The sequence below is a fragment of the Giraffa tippelskirchi genome, chromosome 9 (assembly GCF_054371585.1).
Source record: "Giraffa tippelskirchi isolate mGirTip1 chromosome 9, T2T-mGirTip1v1.2.pri, whole genome shotgun sequence".
Classification (NCBI taxonomy): Eukaryota; Metazoa; Chordata; class Mammalia; order Artiodactyla; family Giraffidae; genus Giraffa; species Giraffa tippelskirchi.
In genome coordinates, this window is record NC_137283.1 from 10,519,571 (window position 1) to 10,538,675 (window position 19,105).

General features: G+C 46.5%; 1 protein-coding gene across 9 annotated transcripts in view; it reads left to right on the top strand.

The window, feature by feature from the left end:
* The window catches only part of ITGA9 (integrin subunit alpha 9), a 435,888-nt gene that overhangs the window by 30,732 nt on the left and 386,051 nt on the right, over positions 1-19,105 (top strand). For all 9 annotated transcript variants that reach the window (XR_014064603.1, XM_081527242.1, XM_081527243.1 and 6 more), the window contains 2 exons: positions 445-568; positions 16,930-16,997. Coding sequence is in view for 8 of the 9 variants with exons in the window: in XM_081527242.1 (XP_081383368.1) it covers positions 445-568; positions 16,930-16,997 (192 nt within the window). In the remaining variant the exon portion in view is untranslated. The remainder of the gene's footprint in view (positions 1-444; positions 569-16,929; positions 16,998-19,105) is intronic.

Below are 19,105 nucleotides of genomic sequence, written 5' to 3' on the forward strand. Positions count from 1 at the left end.
CCTCTCTCTGACCTTAGCTTCCCCCAGAGCAGCCCCACAGACCTCCTTTCTTTCTCTTGACCCTTCAAGCCGCCTTCTCCATTGCCCCTGATATTCCCTCTGTGCCCAGGGTGTTTGGCTCTTTCTCATCCTTTTAGCCACCCCTGGCTTCCAGGTGAAAACCGTCCTCCCTACTCCTAGATTCTTAGTCCATCACCCTGTGTCCTTTCTCCCCAGCACTTGTTACGCTCCTCATTTGTTTATATGTTTGTTGATTGTCTGCCGCCTCCCAGGGGCACCCCCGACCAAGATGCCCAGCACAGCACCTGGGCTGGGTGGGAGAGAATGTGGCTTCCCAGCCCCTCTGTGCCTCTCTACTCCCACAGAACTGCCTGGTACTGCTGGGCCCTGCTTTGTGACCTCCTGGCCTGACTGTCCTGCTCTGAACCTCTCTCTGTCCTGTAGGCCTGTGCCCACCGCTGGAAGAACATCTACTATGAAACAGACCACATTCTGCCCCACGGCTTCTGTTACATCATCCCGTCCAACCTCCAGGCCAAAGGGAGGACGCTGATCCCTTGCTATGAAGGTGAGTGCCGGTTGATCCTCCCTTGCCCCCAGCCCACATCACACCTCAGACAACCCCCACCCATTTCCACACCACCATCCAAACACTCCCTGCTGCTTTCCACACTCCAACAGGAGGGCTGCACCGTGTCCCCAGGTGGCTCTTTGGTGTCTAAGGATCAGGTAATGAGTAAAGTGGAAAGGGACAGCATTTCCAGGCCTTGCCCATCTGTGCCACAGAGCCCATGGTACTCCCCAAGCTTTATGAAGTCTCAGACTGGAATTCACCAGCCTCTTGGTTTCCTGACAATGCCAGATGCTGTGCAGCCTTGGGAAACTTGCTTTCCCTCTCTGGGGCTGTTTCCTTCCCCTGAAAATTCAGAGGTTGGCTCAGATGGTCTCCATAGTCCCATGCAGCTCCCAGATGGTCATAAGACTCCCAAGACAGCTCCTAGCCACACCCGTAAACAGATGTCCTGAGACAGAGGGAAGAGAATGCCCAGGTTTCAGTCACTCTGTGACATCTCAAGTCTGGTTTTCCTTCTCATCCAGTCCACACACCCTGGCAGATGCCAGAGAGTTGGGTGCACCCTCAGGAGGTCTTGAGAGCTCCTCACCAAGGGGCACTTGGAGTCTGGGAAGGAAAATGTTTTCTCAGCCTCCCTGCTTAGAAGCTTCTAATGCCTGGGCTTGGGACCATTGAACATCATGACTTAGCTCAGTTGAATTTGAGCTTTAAGGATTCAATGTCGCTTACTGCAGTTTTATAACTTGTGCTCTCAGGGTTTTCTTAGCCCAATTTTATTTTTTTAAATTAGTTTATTTATCTGTTTTTTAACTTTACAATATTGTATTTGTTTTGCCATACATTGACATGAATCCACCATGGATGTACATGTGTTCCCCTTCCAGAACCCCCCTCCCACCTCCCTCCCCATCCCATCCCTCCGGGTCATCCCGGTGCACCAGCCCCGAGCGGCCCTGTATCATGCCTCGAACCTGGACTGCTTAGCCCAATTTTAAGTGAGCTAAATGCTTGGCTGTTTATGTTTTAATTCCCTCCTTAATTTATTTGTTTGGACAGAAATCTCCACTAGCCTGTGGCCACCTTTCCCCTGGGCCTCCCTGGCTCTTCCCATGTTTCCAGTTTTGTGGCCATTGAAGAGGGGCCCTGGGAAAGGCTGGGTCCCTGCAGGAGGCACGGACCCTCTGCTCCATGAAGGGGACCCTTTCTTTGATCCCACATCAGCATCTGATCAACTCTGGCAGGAACATGCCAGGCAGCTGAACTCTGGCCCTGTTTATCTCAGAACTGCCACAGTCATAAGGGAAACCTCACCTGAAAAATGGATGATGATGTGATCAGTCAAGAGGGGGAGGGATAGGTCAGATATAGGTAAGGGGCCAGGACTGTGTCCTGACCGCCCCAGCTTGTTGCTGACTGGGTGGCTCGTCAGGTTGGGGAAGAGTGAGAGAGTTGGTAGGACTGATGGAGGTGGTGGGGATTAAACTCAGCTAGTTACGCAATAGAACCAGGACTCTGGTTTTCCCAGAAGGTATGTTGTGAAATAGGGCCACGTTGCCACCCCTGGCGACTCCTCTGTGCACCCCCACAGGTGTCAGAAAGCAGGAGGACAGCTCTTAGGCGAGGGAGCTGGGGTCGCATGTCCATGTATACGTGTAGCTGCCGTGGCTCACTCTTTCAAAGCATCTGTTATCTGGCAGTTGGGGTGGGTGAGTCAATAGTAGAATGTGGTTGGCCTGGGCACTTTTATATATTCTCTCATTTCATGCTAACTTGGTATCTTTCTTCACGTGGGTTAGTTGCTTTTGAAAGTTATTCCAGAACACCAGTGGGGAGCAGGAAAGTGAGAAAGGGGAAGGCAGCACATGTGTGGATGTTCCCCATGAGTTACCAGCCTGGGCCACTGGGATGCAATCTCAGGGCCCGTGTAGGACACACGCTTCCTAATTCTCCTGTCTGAGGGAGGAGGAGCTGGGTCTGTATCCACTGGGCATCCTGCCCTGCCACGTATGTGGGCAGGGAAAGTCCCCAGGCAGAGAGACGCAGGTGCTGGCTGGCAGGTGGAAGTCAGGCTGTGTCACAGAAATGTTGAGGGGACCTGGGGGGCTCCTGTGAGTGGGTTTCTGTGTTGCCTTTCTCCTGGTACGGATGAGGATGCGTTTTATTGCCAAAGGTCACTCAAACAGCAAATGGTGCATAGAGCTGGGTTTTGAAGTTTGCATCTGTCTGACCTCAGCAAATCATTTTGTCCCCCGGAGGTTGGAGGGGGCATATTTTTATTTGTGTTTTGGTGTTTCTGGTTTAAATGAGCTTTAAATAGGAGCCAGTCATTAACCCTCTCAAAAGAAGAGAAGGTGACTGAACTGTCCCAAGGGTCCAGTCACCAGGGGAGGGGAACGTGAATGTTTTGGGTGTCAGTGTTCTCAAGAGCACCTGCCTGTCTCCTTTGCTGGAGGCTCTGGCCTGACCTTGGCAGGAGCGTGAAAACCTGTGTGAGCCAAGGAGTGCAGGACGGGGCCAGGTGGCAGGCTGTCACGTTTGCTCCACGTGTCCATCATTCACAGAAGAGTGTGAGCTCCAAGTCCAGGCCTAAAGAGGCCTCACGTGTTTCCACCCACCCCTCTGGGTACTTCAGACCATCACTTTGAACATATTCTCCATAGCTCACTGATCCCAGAAGGGAGACATGTGTAACAGACTGAACCCCAAACCTGTGGCCAGAGGCCAGCCAGGTCATCCAAACCCTCGCAGACCTGTAGATGTGCTTGTGAGAAATAAATGCTTGTCATTGTTTGTTAGGAGATTTCCTGGTTTTTACGCGACGATAGTTGACTGGCACATGCTCATCCAAGGAACCCATATTCCTTGTGCAACAGTGTCTGAGTGATGGGCTCCAGCCTCCAGTATCACTCTTTTCTGTGGTTGATCCTGTGCAAGGGAAGTAGCAAAGTGGTTATGCCCTCTGCCCGAGCTTTCTTCCTCCCTGGGCACACACACCTCAGTATCCTGAGTCTTTCAGTGCCCAGAGAGGGGAGTACGGGTTGGGACTGGGTGGGGACCACTGGGTAATAAGCAGCCCCTTAGAACAGTGAGGGACTGAACGAACGTCTCCTGTAAGAGGTGAGGGGTGGCAGATGCTCAGATTTCTCTTGAAGAGGGACCGGCAGGTGGGAATCGCAGGCCACCCTTAGGGCCCTTGCCTGTGCTCCAGCTTTGGGATCTCCATCTCCCTGTTTTGTGGTCTAAACTTAAGGCAACCATCATTTTCTCTTAATGTGGAAAAACTCAAGTAATGCGAGCTGTCTATTCCAGGTGGGGGATCATGTGGTGGTGAAGTACAAGGGAAGTATTTTGGAGTCTGACAAAACCTTTCAGATATCACCCAGCCTGGCCTCTTTGTCTTTACTGACGCCCAGAGATGTGGGGTGGCTTGCTCAGGCCCAGTTTTAATTACATGCTGCACAATGAGGAGGCCAAGTAGTGTAGTGGCTAAGAGCACAAGACTTTGGGTCCAGAGCCCCAGTCCTGGCTCTGCCACTCGTGAATGCCATGACTTCAGATGAGTGACAACCTCTTGTGCTTAACCTACCTCATGAGGCCGTGGAGAGGATTAAGTTAAAGCTTACAAGTTCTTAGAGCAATGGCTGGCATATGCAGATTAGACAGACAGATAGGTACGTAGGTAGATAGATAGTAAGTACTACAGTTGACCCTCTGCACCCAGGGCCGTGAGGGGCCAGCTGTACTGTGTCATTTTATGTAAGGGACTTGAGGACCTGCTGATTGTGGTGTCTGCCTGGGTTCTGGAGCCAATCCCTCACAGATACTGAGGAAAGTGTATGTGCTAAGCACATATATGCTAATATAACATATGTGCTAATGGAAAGACTGATACTGAAGCTCCAGTACTTTGGCCACCTGATATGAAGAGCCAACTCATTGGAAAAGACCCTGATGCTGGGAAAGATAGAGGGCAGAAGGAGAAGGGGGAAGCAGGATGAAATGGTTGGATGGCATCACTGACTCATGGACATGAATTTGAGCAAACTCTGGGAGGTAGTGAAGGACAGGAAAGCCTGGCTTGCTGTAGGGTTTCAAAGAGTTGGACACGACTGAACACCAGCTATGACAATTTGCTAATATACTATCTGCCAAGCAAGCGTTTGTTAACTACTGTAGGATGACTAATTTTTCTACCAGGGATAGAGTCCACTCAGTTTTATTAAGTACTGAATACCTTTTATGCCCTGTGCTAAATACCTGATGGATAAAACCCAAGAAGTTCCCCATCTGTAGGGGAAAAGAGAGTTGGAACATGATGTCTCCAAAGTGGCAGAGCTGAGTGAGGAGAGAATTTTGTGCCCATGTAGATGGCTGGGCACCTCTCCAAGGGCCCAGGCTGCATCCACGTTTGAGGTTTCATTAAGGCAGGATGATTTCATTTTGCAACTAAAAAGACAGAGACCTGCCCAAAGTTGGCAGTCTGTTGGGGCCCATGGAAAAGAGGAATGATGGGTGCTAGGCAGGGGAGGAAGAGTGGAAAGACCCAAGGGTGGGGCTGGGTGTGGTTCCATCTCCCAGGCTTCTGCCTCTGTGGCCTCACGCTCTAGCTGGACCCTCGATGGGAATGGACGCGGTAATGCCTCCATTGCATTTACCTCTGAGGGTTATTGTGGGAACCCCCTGCGAAAATGCAGGTGGAAGTGTTCAGAAAGACTGCACCCTGCTCTCTAACCATGGCCTGACTGTGGGTCTCAGTAAGGGCCAGCTGTGTTCTCTCCAGAAGTTCAGAAGGTTGATTCAATTTGGAGAGCCTCTAAGGATGTGGGCACCTGTCTATAATGTCTCAAACATTTTAATTCTTAAAAAGTCAGTCTTTGGTTTGGCACAAATTCATTTTTCTCCTGGCTCTTCAGGTGCTTCCTGTTTCTAATTGGGTGGGAAATGCTATCAGAATATTCTGTTTGGAACCAGGAAATGTAGAGAGAATTGGAAACAAAAATGAATTTAGGACACAAAATAAGCGGATGGCGCATACCCCTAAGTCACACTGTTCATTTGGTATGAGGACATCATTACTACCATATGGGGTTTGGTTTTATCAACACGTGTGAGAAAATGAGAAGTTTAGTGGAATGACAGACAGGGAGAACTCTTTGTAAATTAAAGGGCACACACTAAAACATTAGTTACTGTTAACTGACTCATGGCATTTTAGTACTCCCCAGGGTGAAGTCAGTGCATTGATAAAATCAAGTGCAGGGATTTCTTTCATCCTTCGCCTTCAAGTCCAGGGAGGCAAGAAGCCAAAGCTTGGCAGGAGAGGTCTGTAAACAAGTCATCATTTTATTCTCACTAATATGAAATAATCTGGGAGCAGCTCGCCTAAAACATATCCCAAATCAAACACTGATAAATGCGGTTGGGGACCACTGTATATTAGATCTAATTTCAGAATCTGACTTTACCACTCACTCATTCCTATGATTGAACCCATAGCTCCTACTTTCTGATTGGGTGACTTTGGGTAGACCGCCCCCCTCCTCCCGAACCTCAGTGTCCTCCTCTGTAAAATGAAGAGATTAATCCCTATTTAAGAGGTATTTGGGATTTCGCTGGTAGTCCAGTGGTTAGAACTCTGTGCTTTCTCTGAGGTTATCTGGTTGGGAAACTAAGATCCCACAAGCTGCACGGTGTGGCCAAAAAAATAAAAAAGAGATATTTGAAATATATAATGTGCCTAACACAGTTTTTAGCTCAGAGTGAGCATTCAGTAAAAGGGAATTTTCTAATTAACTTCATAAGTACTATGTTTGTGTCCTTTAGTCTTCACTAGATGTCTAGTGATCCTGCTTTAATGAATAACGGAGGGTAGAAAGCTGAGTATTGCTAAAAAGATTTTAAGATTCCTTGAAAAGATTATATATTTAAAAATATCTTTGAAAATCCTATTTGCACAATTTATTTGCTTGATAAGCACTCCTCTTTATGTAGAGGATCTTAAGTTTAAATTATGGCATATTTAAATGTTCTCAAGTTTGGAATGGTTGGGGTCTTAATCTGTCCAATTTTACTGTCCCTTATAATTGTCCCATGGATTCCCAAGATTTCTGTACCATTTTCTTTGTTATCAGGGGGTGGCCAGGCCTTTAATTCCTAATTTCTTTTGCATCTCTCACGACAGCAATCATTTCTAGAGAAGGAAATAGGTGCCCTATTTAGATGTGAAGATTCTTCTTCTTCTAATGTTGTAGCCTGTGGCTCCACAGGGGATACACATCAATCAAGGTCCATTTACAAATGAAAAGCAATTGAGGTTTTGTTGTGTTGTGTTTTTGTTTTGAGGAGAACCATAAAAGGCTAAGTTAATCCATTTAAAAATTCAAGAACAAGACCCATAAATTTTTATTAAATAAAGACCTCTACATTTACGTAGGATTTTATGGTTTCCAAAGAGCTTTCATAAACATTATCTCATTTAAGTAAATACAGTAAATTTAAAAAAAGCACATGCAGTCCCATATTATGGGCCGTTAATGCAGAGAAGGACCCTGCAAGGGGAAGCTGGACGGTGACCGAGGGGACAGCTAGAGCCAGACGAGGGGGCCAGATCCCTTGCAGTGACTCTCGGGCTCAAGGAGCCCCATCAAGCTTTTCCTTTGGTGTAAACAATTCTTATTTTGGGCACAAAAATATTCTACACTTCAAACATGTCGCCATACATTGTGTGGAATTGTTGACTGCTTAAACTCTGTCATCTAACAGTTTGCTTCAGTTCAGTTCAGTTCAGTCGCTCAGTCATGTCTGACTCTTTGCGACCCTGTGAATCGCAACACGCCAGGCTTCTCTGTCCATCACCAACTCCCGGAGTTTACCCAAACCCATGTCCATCGAGTCAGTGATGCCATCCAACCATCTCATCCTCTGTCGTCCCCTTCTCCTCCCGCCCCCAATCCTTCCCAGCATCAGGGTCTTTTCCATTGAGTCAACTCTTCGCATGAGGTGGCCAAAGTACTGGAGTTTCAGTTTCAACTTCAGTCCTTCCAATGAACACCCAGGACTGATCTCCTTTAGGATGGAGTGATTGGATCTCCTTGCAGTCCAAGGGACTCTCAAGAGTCTTCTCCAACACCACAGTTCAAAAGCATCAATTCTGCGACGCTCAGCTTTCTTCACCGTCCAACTCTCACATCCATACATGACCACTGGAGAAACTATATCCTTGACTAGACAGACCTTTGTTGGCAAAGTAATGTCTCTGCTTTTAAATATGCTATCAAGGTTAGCCATAACCTTCCTTCCAAGGAGTAAGCCTCTTTTAATTCATGGCTGCAATCACCATCAGCAGTGATTTTGGAGGCCAAAAAAATAAAGTCTGACAGTGTTTCCACTGTTTCCCCATCTATTTCCCATGAAGTGATGGGACCGGATGTCATGATCTTAGTTTTCTGAACGTTGAGCTTTAAGCCAACTTTTTCACTCTCCTCTTTCACTTTCATCAAGAGGCTCTTTAGTTCTTCTTCACTTTCTGCCATAAGGTTGGTGTCATCTGCATATCTGAGGTTATTGATATCTCTCCCAGCAATCTTGATTCCACCTTGTGTTTCTTCCAGCCCAGCATTTCTCATGATACACTCTGCATATAAGTTAAATAAGCAGGGTGACAATATACAGCCTTTTCCTTATAGATATTCAAATGTTATGAATCTCCTCTTCTAAAACTGCTTATCTATGTGGTGGATATATTAAGCTTTATTCCTTTTAGAGACACTGACAGATTGAGAGTTTCCAAATATTTTTCAAGCAGGTACTTTCTGGGTTCCAGGTATTGTGCTTGGTACTTACCATTAATGATCTTATTGGATAATCACATCATAGGGGAGTAACTCTTCTTATGTCCATTGTACAGATGAGGAAACTGAGGTTTTTCAGGTTCTTCCCTTAGAGATTACTGTAAAATATTGAGTATAGTTCCTTATGTTGTATAGTAGGTCCTTGTTGCTTCTTACCTATTTTATGCATGGTAAGTAGTGTGTATGTGTTAATACTAAACTCCTGATTCATGCTTCCCCCCCTTCCCCTTTGGTAGCTATAGTTTGTTTTCTATGTCTGTAAGTCTATTTCTGTATTTCTGTTTTGCGTGTGCTTAGTTGCTTCAGTTCAATTCAGTTGCTCAGTCATGTCCAACTCTTTGTGACCCCGTGGACCGTGGCACACCAGGCTTCCCTGTCTATCACCAACTCCCAGAGTTTAACCCAACTCATGTCCATTGAGTCGGTGATGCCGTCCAACTGTCTCATCCTCTGTCATCCCCTTCTTCTCCCACCTTCAATCTTTCCCAGCATCAGGGTCTTTTCAAATTAGTCAGCTCCTCACATCAGGTGGCCAAAGTATCGGAGTTTCAGCTTCAGCATCAGTCCTTCCAATGAATATTCAGGACTGATTTCCTTTAGGATGGACTGGTTGGATCTCCTTGCAGTCCAAGGGACTCTCAAGAGTCTTCTCCAACACCACAGTTCAAAAACATCAAATTTTTCAGCACTCAGGTTTCTTTATAGTCCAACTCTCACATCCATACATGACTACTGGAAAAACCATAGCTTTGACTAGACGGACCTTTGTTGGCAAAATAATGTCTCTGCTTTTGAATATGCTGTCTAGGTTGGTCATAACTTTTCTTCCAAGGAGCAAGCATCTTTTAATTTCATGGCTGCAGTTACCATCTTCAGTGATTTTGGATCTCTCCAAAATAAAGTCTGTCACTTTTTCCATTGTTTCCCCATCTATTTGCCATGAAGTAATGGGACCAGATGCCATGATCTTAGTTTTCTGAATGTTGAGTTTTAAGCCAACTTTTTCACTCTCCTCTTTCAATTTCATCAAGAGACTCTTTAGTTCTTCAGTTTCTGCCATAAGGGTGGTATCATCTGCATATCTGAGGTTATTGATATTTCTCCTGGTAATCTTGATTCCAGCTTATGCTTCATCCAACCCAGCGTTTCTCATGATGTACTCTGCATATAAGTTAAATAAGCAGGGTGACAAATATAGCCTTGACATACTCTTTTTCCTATTTGAAACCAGTCTGTTGTTCCATGTCCAGTTCTAACTGTTGCTTCTTGACCTGAATACAGATTTCTCAGGAGGCAGGTCAGGTGATCTGGTATTCCCATCACTTTAAGAATTTTCCACAGTTTGTTGTGATCCACACAGTCAAAGGCTTTGGCATAGTCAATAAAGCAGAAGTAGATGTTTTTCTGGAACTCTCTCGCTGTTTCATTGATCCAGTGATGTTGGGAATTTGATCTCTGGTTCCTCTGGCTTTTCTAAATCTAGCTTGAACATCTGGAAGTTCATGGTTCACGTATTGTTGAAGACTGGGTTGAAAAATTTTGAGCATTACTTCGCTACCGTGTGAGATGAGTGCAATTGTGCAGTAGTTTGAGCATTCTTTGGCATTGCCTTTCTTTGGGATTGAAATGAAAACTGACCTTTTCCAGTCCTGTGGCCACGGCTGAGTTTTCCAGATTCGCTGACATATTGAGTGCAGCACTTTCACAGCATCATCTTTCAGGATTTGAAATAGCTCAGCTGGAATGCCATTAACTCCACTAGCTTTGTTCGTAGTGATGGTTCCTCAGGCCTACTTGACTTCGCACTCCAGGATGTCTGGCTCTAGGTGAGTGATCACACCATCATGGTTATCTGTGGCATGAAGATCTTTTTTGTATAGTTCTTCTGTGTATTCTTGCCACCTTTTCTTAATATACTCTGCTTCTGTTAGGTCCACATCAGTTCTCTCCTTTGTTGTGCTCATCTTTGCATGAAATGTTCCCTTGGTATCTGTAATTTTCTTGAAGAGATCTCTAGTCTTTCCCATTCTATTGTTTTCCGATATTTCTTTGCATTAATCACTGAGGAAGGCTTTCTTATCTCTCCTTGCTATTCTTTGAATCTCTGCATTTAGATAGGTATATCTTTCCTTTTCTCCTTTGCCTTTCACTTCTCTGCTTTTCACAGCTATTTGTAAGGCCTCCTCAGACAACCACTTTGCCTTTTTGCATTTCTTTTTCTTGAGGATGGTCTTGATCACTGTTTCCTACAATGTCATGAACCTCTGTCCATTGTGTTTCAGGCACTTTGTCTATGAGATCTAATGCCTTGAATCTATGTGTCACTTTCACACTGTATAATCATAAGGGATTTGATTTAGGTCATACCTGAGTGGTCTAATGGTTTTCCCTACTTTCTTCAATTTAAGTTTGAATTTGGCAATAAGGAGTTCATGATCTGAGCCATAGTCAGCTTCTGGTCTTGTTTTTGCTGACTGTATAGAGCTTCTCCATCTTTGGCTGCAAAGAATAGAATCAACCTGATTTCGGTATTGACCATCTGGTGATGTCTTAGTCATGCCCAACTCTCTGCGACCCTGTGGACTGTATGTAGCCTGCTAGACTTCTCTGACCATGGCATTTTTCAGGCAAGAATACTGGAGTGGGTTGCATTTTTGTCCTCCAGGGCATCTTCCCCACCCAGGGATCAAACCTGCCTCTCCTGCATCTCCTTCATTGCTGGTGGATTCTTTACCCACTGAGCCTTTGGGAAGCCCCATTTCTGTTTTGTATATAAGTTCATTTGTATAATCAAATTGTTTAATTAACATTTGGTTAGTATTCACTCAGAAATTGAGCAAAAATTTAGACATGAAGAGTGGAAAGCAATTTTTTCAGTCTGGTGTTTTATTTAATGGCTAAGCTAAGAAACTATGGAAAGATAGCTTTTAAATCGATGTGTTAAAAAGACTTGCTTTCAAGGATGAAACTTTCTCGAATGGATAAAAGGAAGAGTTCAGTAGGAAGAATATATGTTACACTGTATAGTAAATCTTGATCTTTCAGTGGATTGGTTTTAACCCGCCAGTGTTTTGGGAAGAGTGCAGGAAGCGACCCCACCCAGGCTAATTCTTGAATGAATTAAATTCATTAGTGTAAGCTCCATGCATTGAGTTGCGGGTTGTGAACATTTGGAATCCAGTATCTTTTTCCTCTCTGAATTGCCTGCTGTTTAGACAGGGTTTAATGAAACCAGCAGCTCAACCAAGGAAAACACTACCATTTTTAGGCTGGAGGAGCCATACATCTTAATGAATCAAAGTGTATGACGCAGGCCACGTAATTCAGACCTACCCACATCAGAAAGAGTGTTCCAGCCTGTTCCCAGCTCCTCCCAGGGATGTCTAGGCCACCATGTCTTGCTTCCCTGGTTGAGTTCTCCCACGTTTAACTGGTTTGTTACAGCATCTGTGAGCTGCTGTCCCGCCAAGCCCAGTTCTCTCTTGCTGCTTCGAGGTGGATACACGTTTTGTTCTACAGTGGAGAGGAAGGAAACTGGCAGGTTGTGATCCTATCTGCCTGGCCATGTCCTGAGGGCATTTGGAGACTGAGTGGGTGGAGACTGAGTTGCCCACTGCCTTTGTGTGTGCAGGGGCAGTTCTTCCTGGGAACGCAGGAGACTGGTGGTCCTGTCCCAACCCTCCACCCTGTGCTTCCTGGACCTGTCCATGGAGCAAGGGTGTGTGACCTGGCTATGTTGTGGCGGGGCAGCCCCTTGTCTCCACACCACCCCTTCTCATAGAGGCTCTCCTGCTTCTCAGGTGTGGACAAGAAAAAGCAAGCTTCTAGCATATAGGTATGATAGATTGCCCTACATATATATATATATATATTTTTTTTTTTTTTTTTGAAGACAGGCCTGTGTTTTAGAACTGGTTTAGAGCGAACTTCAACCTGCCCTTTATATTTACATATATATATATAATATTTTAATGTATTATATAATATATAAACAAAATATACAAAATACTAAAATATATATTTATGTATTATATATATGTTTTTATGTATTATATATTTGTATATATTTATATACATTACCAGTTCAGTTCAGTTGCTAAGTCGTGTCTGACTCCTTGTGACCCCATGGACTGCAGCATGCCAGGCTTCCCTGTCCATCAACTCCCAGAGTGTGTTCAAACTTATGTCCATTGAGTTGGTGATGCCATCCAACCACCTCATCTTCTCTTGTCCCCTTCTCCTCCTGCCTTCAATCTCTTCCAGCATCAGGGTCTTTTCTAATGAGTCAGCTCTTCATATCAGGTGGCCAAAGTATTGGAGCTTCAGCTTCAGCATCAGTCCTTCCAGTGAGTATTCAGGACTGATTTTCCTTTAGGATTGACTGGTTTGATCTCCCTGCTGTCCAAGGGACTCTCAAGAGTCTTCTCTAGCACCACAGTTTAAAAGCATCCATTCTTTGGCGCTCAGCTTTCTTTATGGTCCAGTTCTCACATCCATACATGACTACTGGAAAAACCATAGCTTTGACTATGTGGACCTTTGTCAGTAAAGTAATGTCTCTGCTTTTTAATATGCTTTCTAGGTTTGTCATAGATTTTTTTCCAAGGAGTAAGCATCTTTTAATTTCATGGCTGTAGTCACCACCTGCAGTGATTTTGGAGCCCAAGAAAATAAAGTGTGTCACTGTTTCCATTGTTTCCCCATCTATTTGCCATGAAGTGATGGGACCGGATACCATATCTTATTTTATATATATATATATATATTTTTTTTTTTTCTTTTTTTCTTGCAGAAGGAATCAGGTTAAAGTAACAGTGGTATCCTGAACTCATGGAAATAACACTCAAAAGAGTGAAAACAACTGGAGCGTGCTGTGGTCCAGGACTCAGTGCCTCCTGGGCAGGCCCCCATAGCCCAAGCCCAGGCCCGAAGGGCCACCGCTGCACCCTGAGGTGCTAGTCTATCTGTTGTGTGGCCTTGGTCACTTTGCAGATACTGTCTTAGATCACTTCTCGCTGAATCAGGATTTTTGAATATCTGGTAGGCCAGCACAATATGGGTGTTTGATTTTTACTGGAAAGGGGCAGGCCAGGCACAGAACTTGACTTGGGGTTTGGGTGGCCATGCTTACACCATGGTACCTAGTCTTAAGATGTAGTTGGTCAGGAATAACTTTGAAGTGTTGTGTAAAGGCTGCTTATGTCACTTCTTCACAGGAGTTTGACTTTTAGAAGAAGAGCACTTTGTCGCAGGAGTGCTGTGCGTGGCCATCCCATCTGTGTTCTCAGATCTTTGAGGACTGTCCATGGAGGATCATGCCAAGAGGGTAGGCAGGGATTGAAGAACTGGTTCTGAGTATTCTTTCCAGTTCCTCCTGCGGCCCGAGAGGGAGATGGAATTGCCCAAGGTAGAATCAGCCAACGTAGGTTTGGAAAGCCCAGAAAAATCCATGCTGTGCATTCTTGACCTGCTCCAGTCATCCCCACCATCATCCTCAGGGCTCTGGGTCAGTGATGGCACTGATGGGAGAAGCAGAGTTCCTGGCACCCAGGACACAAGTCCTCTTTAAGCAAGACTGGTGTGGAGGTCGTGAAGTCTGATGGACTGGAGGACAGAGGGCAGGGCTGGAAGGTCAGAGGGCACAGAGGTCCAAGGTGAACAGATTGGAGAGTCTAGGTGCTCAGTGTCTGGAGGAATGTGCTGGGTCCTTTTGCTTCTCCACTCAGGGCCTTGTGTCTGGGCACAGGCAACAGTGTCCACCCCTTTCCTCAGCAAAGCTTCACCTGCACGCACCATACCTTGTACAGGGCTGGTATTGGAGGCACTGAGATCAGTGAATGGTGTTGAATAAACTATGTGATGAATACATTTTGAGATGAAGAGAGGGGATCACTTTACCTGCAAGGTCACCTGGGCAGAGAAGCTTGAGGAGGGGTTCTGGAAGGTTCTGGAAAGCTGTGAAATGTGAAATGTCACATACACATCCCAGTGGAGCCTTGCTATACTGGAGTTGCCACAATTGCCTGCTGAAGTGTGTGGTGCAGTAGGATGGGGGCCAGGAGTGTGGAAGCATAGGACTGGATCCTGTTCCAGGTTGAAGGGGTTAATCAGAGTACAGACATTTCTAGACAGTCAGAACATGGCCTGTCCTTTCATCAGGAGTCTTGGGTACCAGTCAGGAGCCTCATGTGGTTGATTCCTTGCCCGAGAGCATCCCGAGGAGGCAGGTATAGACCCTGGGGTTTTAGGACCATTGGAGCCTGTGTGATGGTGCCTGCTTCCTGTGTGTCTCTGGTCCACAGACCTTGGAAGAGGCTGTCCCAGCTCAGGGAGCCGGGCTGGTCTCTGAATGATGCCAAGATACTGGCTGAGGCAAGGGTGCTGGTCAAAGGGCTTCCCCTTTGCTGGCCTTTGGTCTGGGGTGGGGTTGGGGCCCTCCCAGATCCCAGAATGGCTGTGGTCCACCTCAGGAACCCTGGGGTCTGCTCCTGGCTCAGAGCTCACCAGTGGAGTTTGGGGATGTAGAGAAAGACAAGTTTTTCTGTCTGTTTTTGGAGTCCCTGTCACAAAAGAGACCTTGAGACTGCTTTCTTTAAAACATGAAAGATTCCCACATAATTCCTACTCATGTCCCAGATTTATGAGGCTGAACTTCTGTGTCCTGAACTGGAGTTTCCTTCAGCTCATGGGGGCTGAATTTCCTTTGTACGTTTCATTTGTCCAAGACTTACGATTGGGTGTTTAACCCTAGAGTCGGGTGGGTGGATGTCCTTTTTGCCAGACCTTCCACATTTAATGTGACTGTTTGTTCCGGTTGGGGCATTCTGATCCTTCTTGCCATTGTGCTATTTGATATAAGATTTATTATTAATTTCTGTGATTTCTTGCCATCATACAGTTTGATGCAGGATCTGTTTATGACTTTGCATTAAGCCTCGCTCCTGGCCCTGGGTGCAAGATGTTGCTGAGAAGTATGTTCCATCGTCACTGGGTTGCTTTCTGTCAGGGCTGTGAGTTCTCTTTGTAATAACAGGACAAGGCAGAAGGAACTGATTTAGCCCTCGCCTGGAGGAGGAGTAACTCCATTGACATTCCGTTGTAATTTAGCAGTTGGTTAATGGCCACTTACTGGAAAATGTTACCAGGCTCTGCGGTGAGTGTTGTTAGAAACTGAATTACTCCGTGTATTTCCCCTGAGCCCTTCCCCCGCTTCTCTTCCAGGACATACTCTGGGCCGCAGGAAGTGGCACTGTGTTGCAATCACACCCTCATTGTTCCTTTGTGTTATTTACTTTGTATTTCAAAATGAAGTATATTGCTTTTAATGGAAGTAGAGACTTGTCAGGAGCCTGGGGAGGCGGGGAGTGACATGAGGGGGGAGGGTGGTCACTGGGTTGTTTTACTGGGTAGCTTAGACCTGAAGGTGCCCAGGGGCTGCCCTGAGTCTGTGTCCAGCCAAGTCAGTTTCACAGGTAATTAATCACTTAAGCTGGACTTCGTTCCATTTCCATGCCTTTACCCCTGTCTTATTTCAAATGGCTAGTCACCTTCTGGGTTTTGTGTAACCACTCACTTTGCAAAACCTTTGATCAGTCAGAGAGGTGAAAGAATGTGAATTTCCAAATCTGCCGAAGTTGAGTAGAATCTGGCTTTGCCATTTACTAGCTGTGTGACCTCAGAGGATTCTCTTAACCTCTCTGAGCCTCTGGGGGTTTCACTTGTTTACAAATGGCCCTATGCGTTCCCAGGGATGAGGGATTGATGAAATGATATGTGAGCACAGCTGATACAGTGCCCAGAACCTGCTAAACTTAAAATGCCAAGGGAAATATGAAACAGTAGCAACAGAGTTCCCGTTTGCTGGCGTTGAGAGTATTGGAAGTTGAGGCAGTGGCGGGGGAAGAGAACTCATTCATGTGTTTTCTTCTGGCCTGGAGAGATCTCCCCTTTTCCTTCCACACGAGGAATTCAGAGTGATGGTGTCACCATATGCTGGGGCCGATCCAGCACTATACCCTCTTCCTGCAGCGCTTGGGCTCTGACGGCTGTGGAAAGCATGTTGCCTCCAGCTGGAAGTAGTGTCTTTTTGGGAGGCTTCGTTGTCTCCCAGGGGACTCCACACTGCCTTGGCCGCATCATTCCGTTTCTGGGTCATGTTTTCAGCTCTTCCTTCCTCCTGGGGCTCCCCATCCTTTCTGAGCTGAATGAAGTAATTGTCACCAGCCTCCCACTTAAGTACAGTGGCTGCCGCTCCTCCTTTCCCACATGCAGAGGAAGTCCATCCGGGCACTTGGCAGCCTCGCTACCTGATGGCCCCGGAGCCTGGATTTTTGAGGTCTGGTGGATTCCTGAGACTTTCCTTCTGCGCCCCAGTCTGGACGGCGTCCCTCGGCCCTGCCCACGGCCGCACACAGGGACGTGGCCAGCACGTTGGGCCGCTCCACACACGCCTGGCACACGCTGACGAGGCTGTGGTCTGCTTCTCTCCCTCCCCGCCCCCTCTAGAGTACAAGAAGAAGTACGGAGAGGAACACGGCTCCTGCCAGGCCGGGATAGCGGGCTTCTTCACCGAGGTGGGTATCGCTGTTTGGGCCTCTATTCTCTCATGGAGGTTCATTTCCTGGCTAATGGGGGTTTGGGGGGCCCTTTCAGGTGGGTCTTCTGATCCCCCTGCACCCCCCGGTCCCATCCTTGATCTATGTGTGAATTCTGGTTCTCACATCCGGGGAAGGATGTTGACACTGGTGGGGGCACCTGCTGGCCGGAGACCACTGGGCAGAGGGGGTGAGCTGGCCCATTTGGATCCCCATTTGGATGGTTTCTCCAGGAGTCAGTTTGACTCTGAGACCTATGGAAGGAATGGATTCAAGGGGGTGGGAGAGAGCTAATGCCCAGTTAAGTTTATGTCTTCTTGCCAGCAGGTGTGAAGCTACATTAAGCATCCAGACATCACCTCCTAGAAATCCTTCTCCTTAGCAGAGAGACTCAGTTTTTTTACACAGCCCCTTTCCCAGTTTCTGAAGGACCATGAATTAGAATTCTTATAATCTGTGCTGTCGGACCATGACCTTTGGCTGGTGGCCCATTTATAGGGACTATTTTCTCATGTGATTCTCACCCACTGTCCGTTTACTCTTCACATCAGCACCTCATTTTTCATTTTTATGGTGGTCTGCCATGGGAAAAGTTCCATGCCAGGCTCTGTAAGTGGCCCCATCATCCAGCTAGCTGCTCAGGCCAAAAAAAATGTACTTTTTACTTCTAATCATACACAGTCTTGTTGTTTTAACCTCCAGAGTACATCCCAGATATGACAGCTTTAATCACCACTATCATCACCCTTCAGAAGAGCCATGGTCATTGCCTGGACATACGCTCGCCCTGAATTTGTCTCCCTGTATCCATGCTTTTTTTCTTTTTTTTTGTAGTAAAATACACACCACAGCTTCCCAGGTGGCGCTAGTGGTAAAGAACGTGCCTGCCAACACAGGAGATGTAAGAGATGTGGGTTTGATCCATGGGTCGGGAAGATCCCCCAGAGGAGGGCAAGGCAACCCACTCCAGTATTCTTGCCTGGAGAATCCCATGGACAGAGGAGCCTGGTGGGCTACAGTCCATGGAGTTGCAAAGAGTCGGACCCAGCTGAAGAGACTTAGCACACACATGGTGTCTTTACACACAGTGAACATTCATCTTTGGTCAGATCTAACAATCTCTTTCTTTCTGGATTCTAGACCTGTCTGTTAGGAAGGTCATCCCCATCTTAAGAGTGTGAAATGGTCACCTGTATTTTGTTATACCACTTTTATAGATTAAAAAATATATCTTTAATCCATCTTGGATCATGTTTGCAAATATTATATGAGGGAAATGAACATTGTTTTCCTAAATGTGTGGTTGGTTGTTCTGATACTGGTTTGTTAAACAGTTTCTTTATCCTCGTTGGTTTGAAATACCATCCTGCCATAGGCCCAGGTCACCCGTCTTCCATCTCAATGAGCAATTAGATGATGCAATTTCTATGGCTGTTATTCCTCCAGTGAGAGCTAGGGAGAATGAATCAACCCAGTCGGCAACAGGGAACCGCTGTAAGTTTGCAAGCAGGTGACAGACACAGTAGTGGCTGTGCTGTAAGAAAGGCTATTTGGGCTGGTCTTGTGCCCAGGAGTCTGGAAGTGGGGGAGCCTGGAGGGAGGCCAGATTGAAGGCTGTGATGTGGTTCAGGGCAGCTTGGGGTGGGGGGTGCTTCAGGAATCAAAAGGATGAGGGAAGTCAGAGAATGTGAAGGCAGTGTCAGTGGGCTGGGCAAGCAGAGGACTGTGGGGTAGAGGAAGGAGGTTTTATGCCAGGGTTCTGGGGAATGGTGGTACCAGTGGAAAGGGGGCTGCCCAAGAAAGAATCCACTGGAAGAGGGAAACCATGGGGTCTGCCTTAGACATGTGCCGTGTGAGGTAATGGGATGGGATGGTCACATGAATGTTTTTAGAATGTAGCCTCAATTTTGGAGGAGGCAGTGGCAACCCACTCCAGTCCTCTTGGCTGGAAAATCCCATGGACAGCGGAGCCTGGTGGGCTGCAGTCCATGGGGTTGCTGAGAGTCGGACACGACTGAGCAACTTCACTTTCACTTTTCACTTTCATGCATTGCAGAAGGAAATGGCAACACACTCCAGTGTTCTTG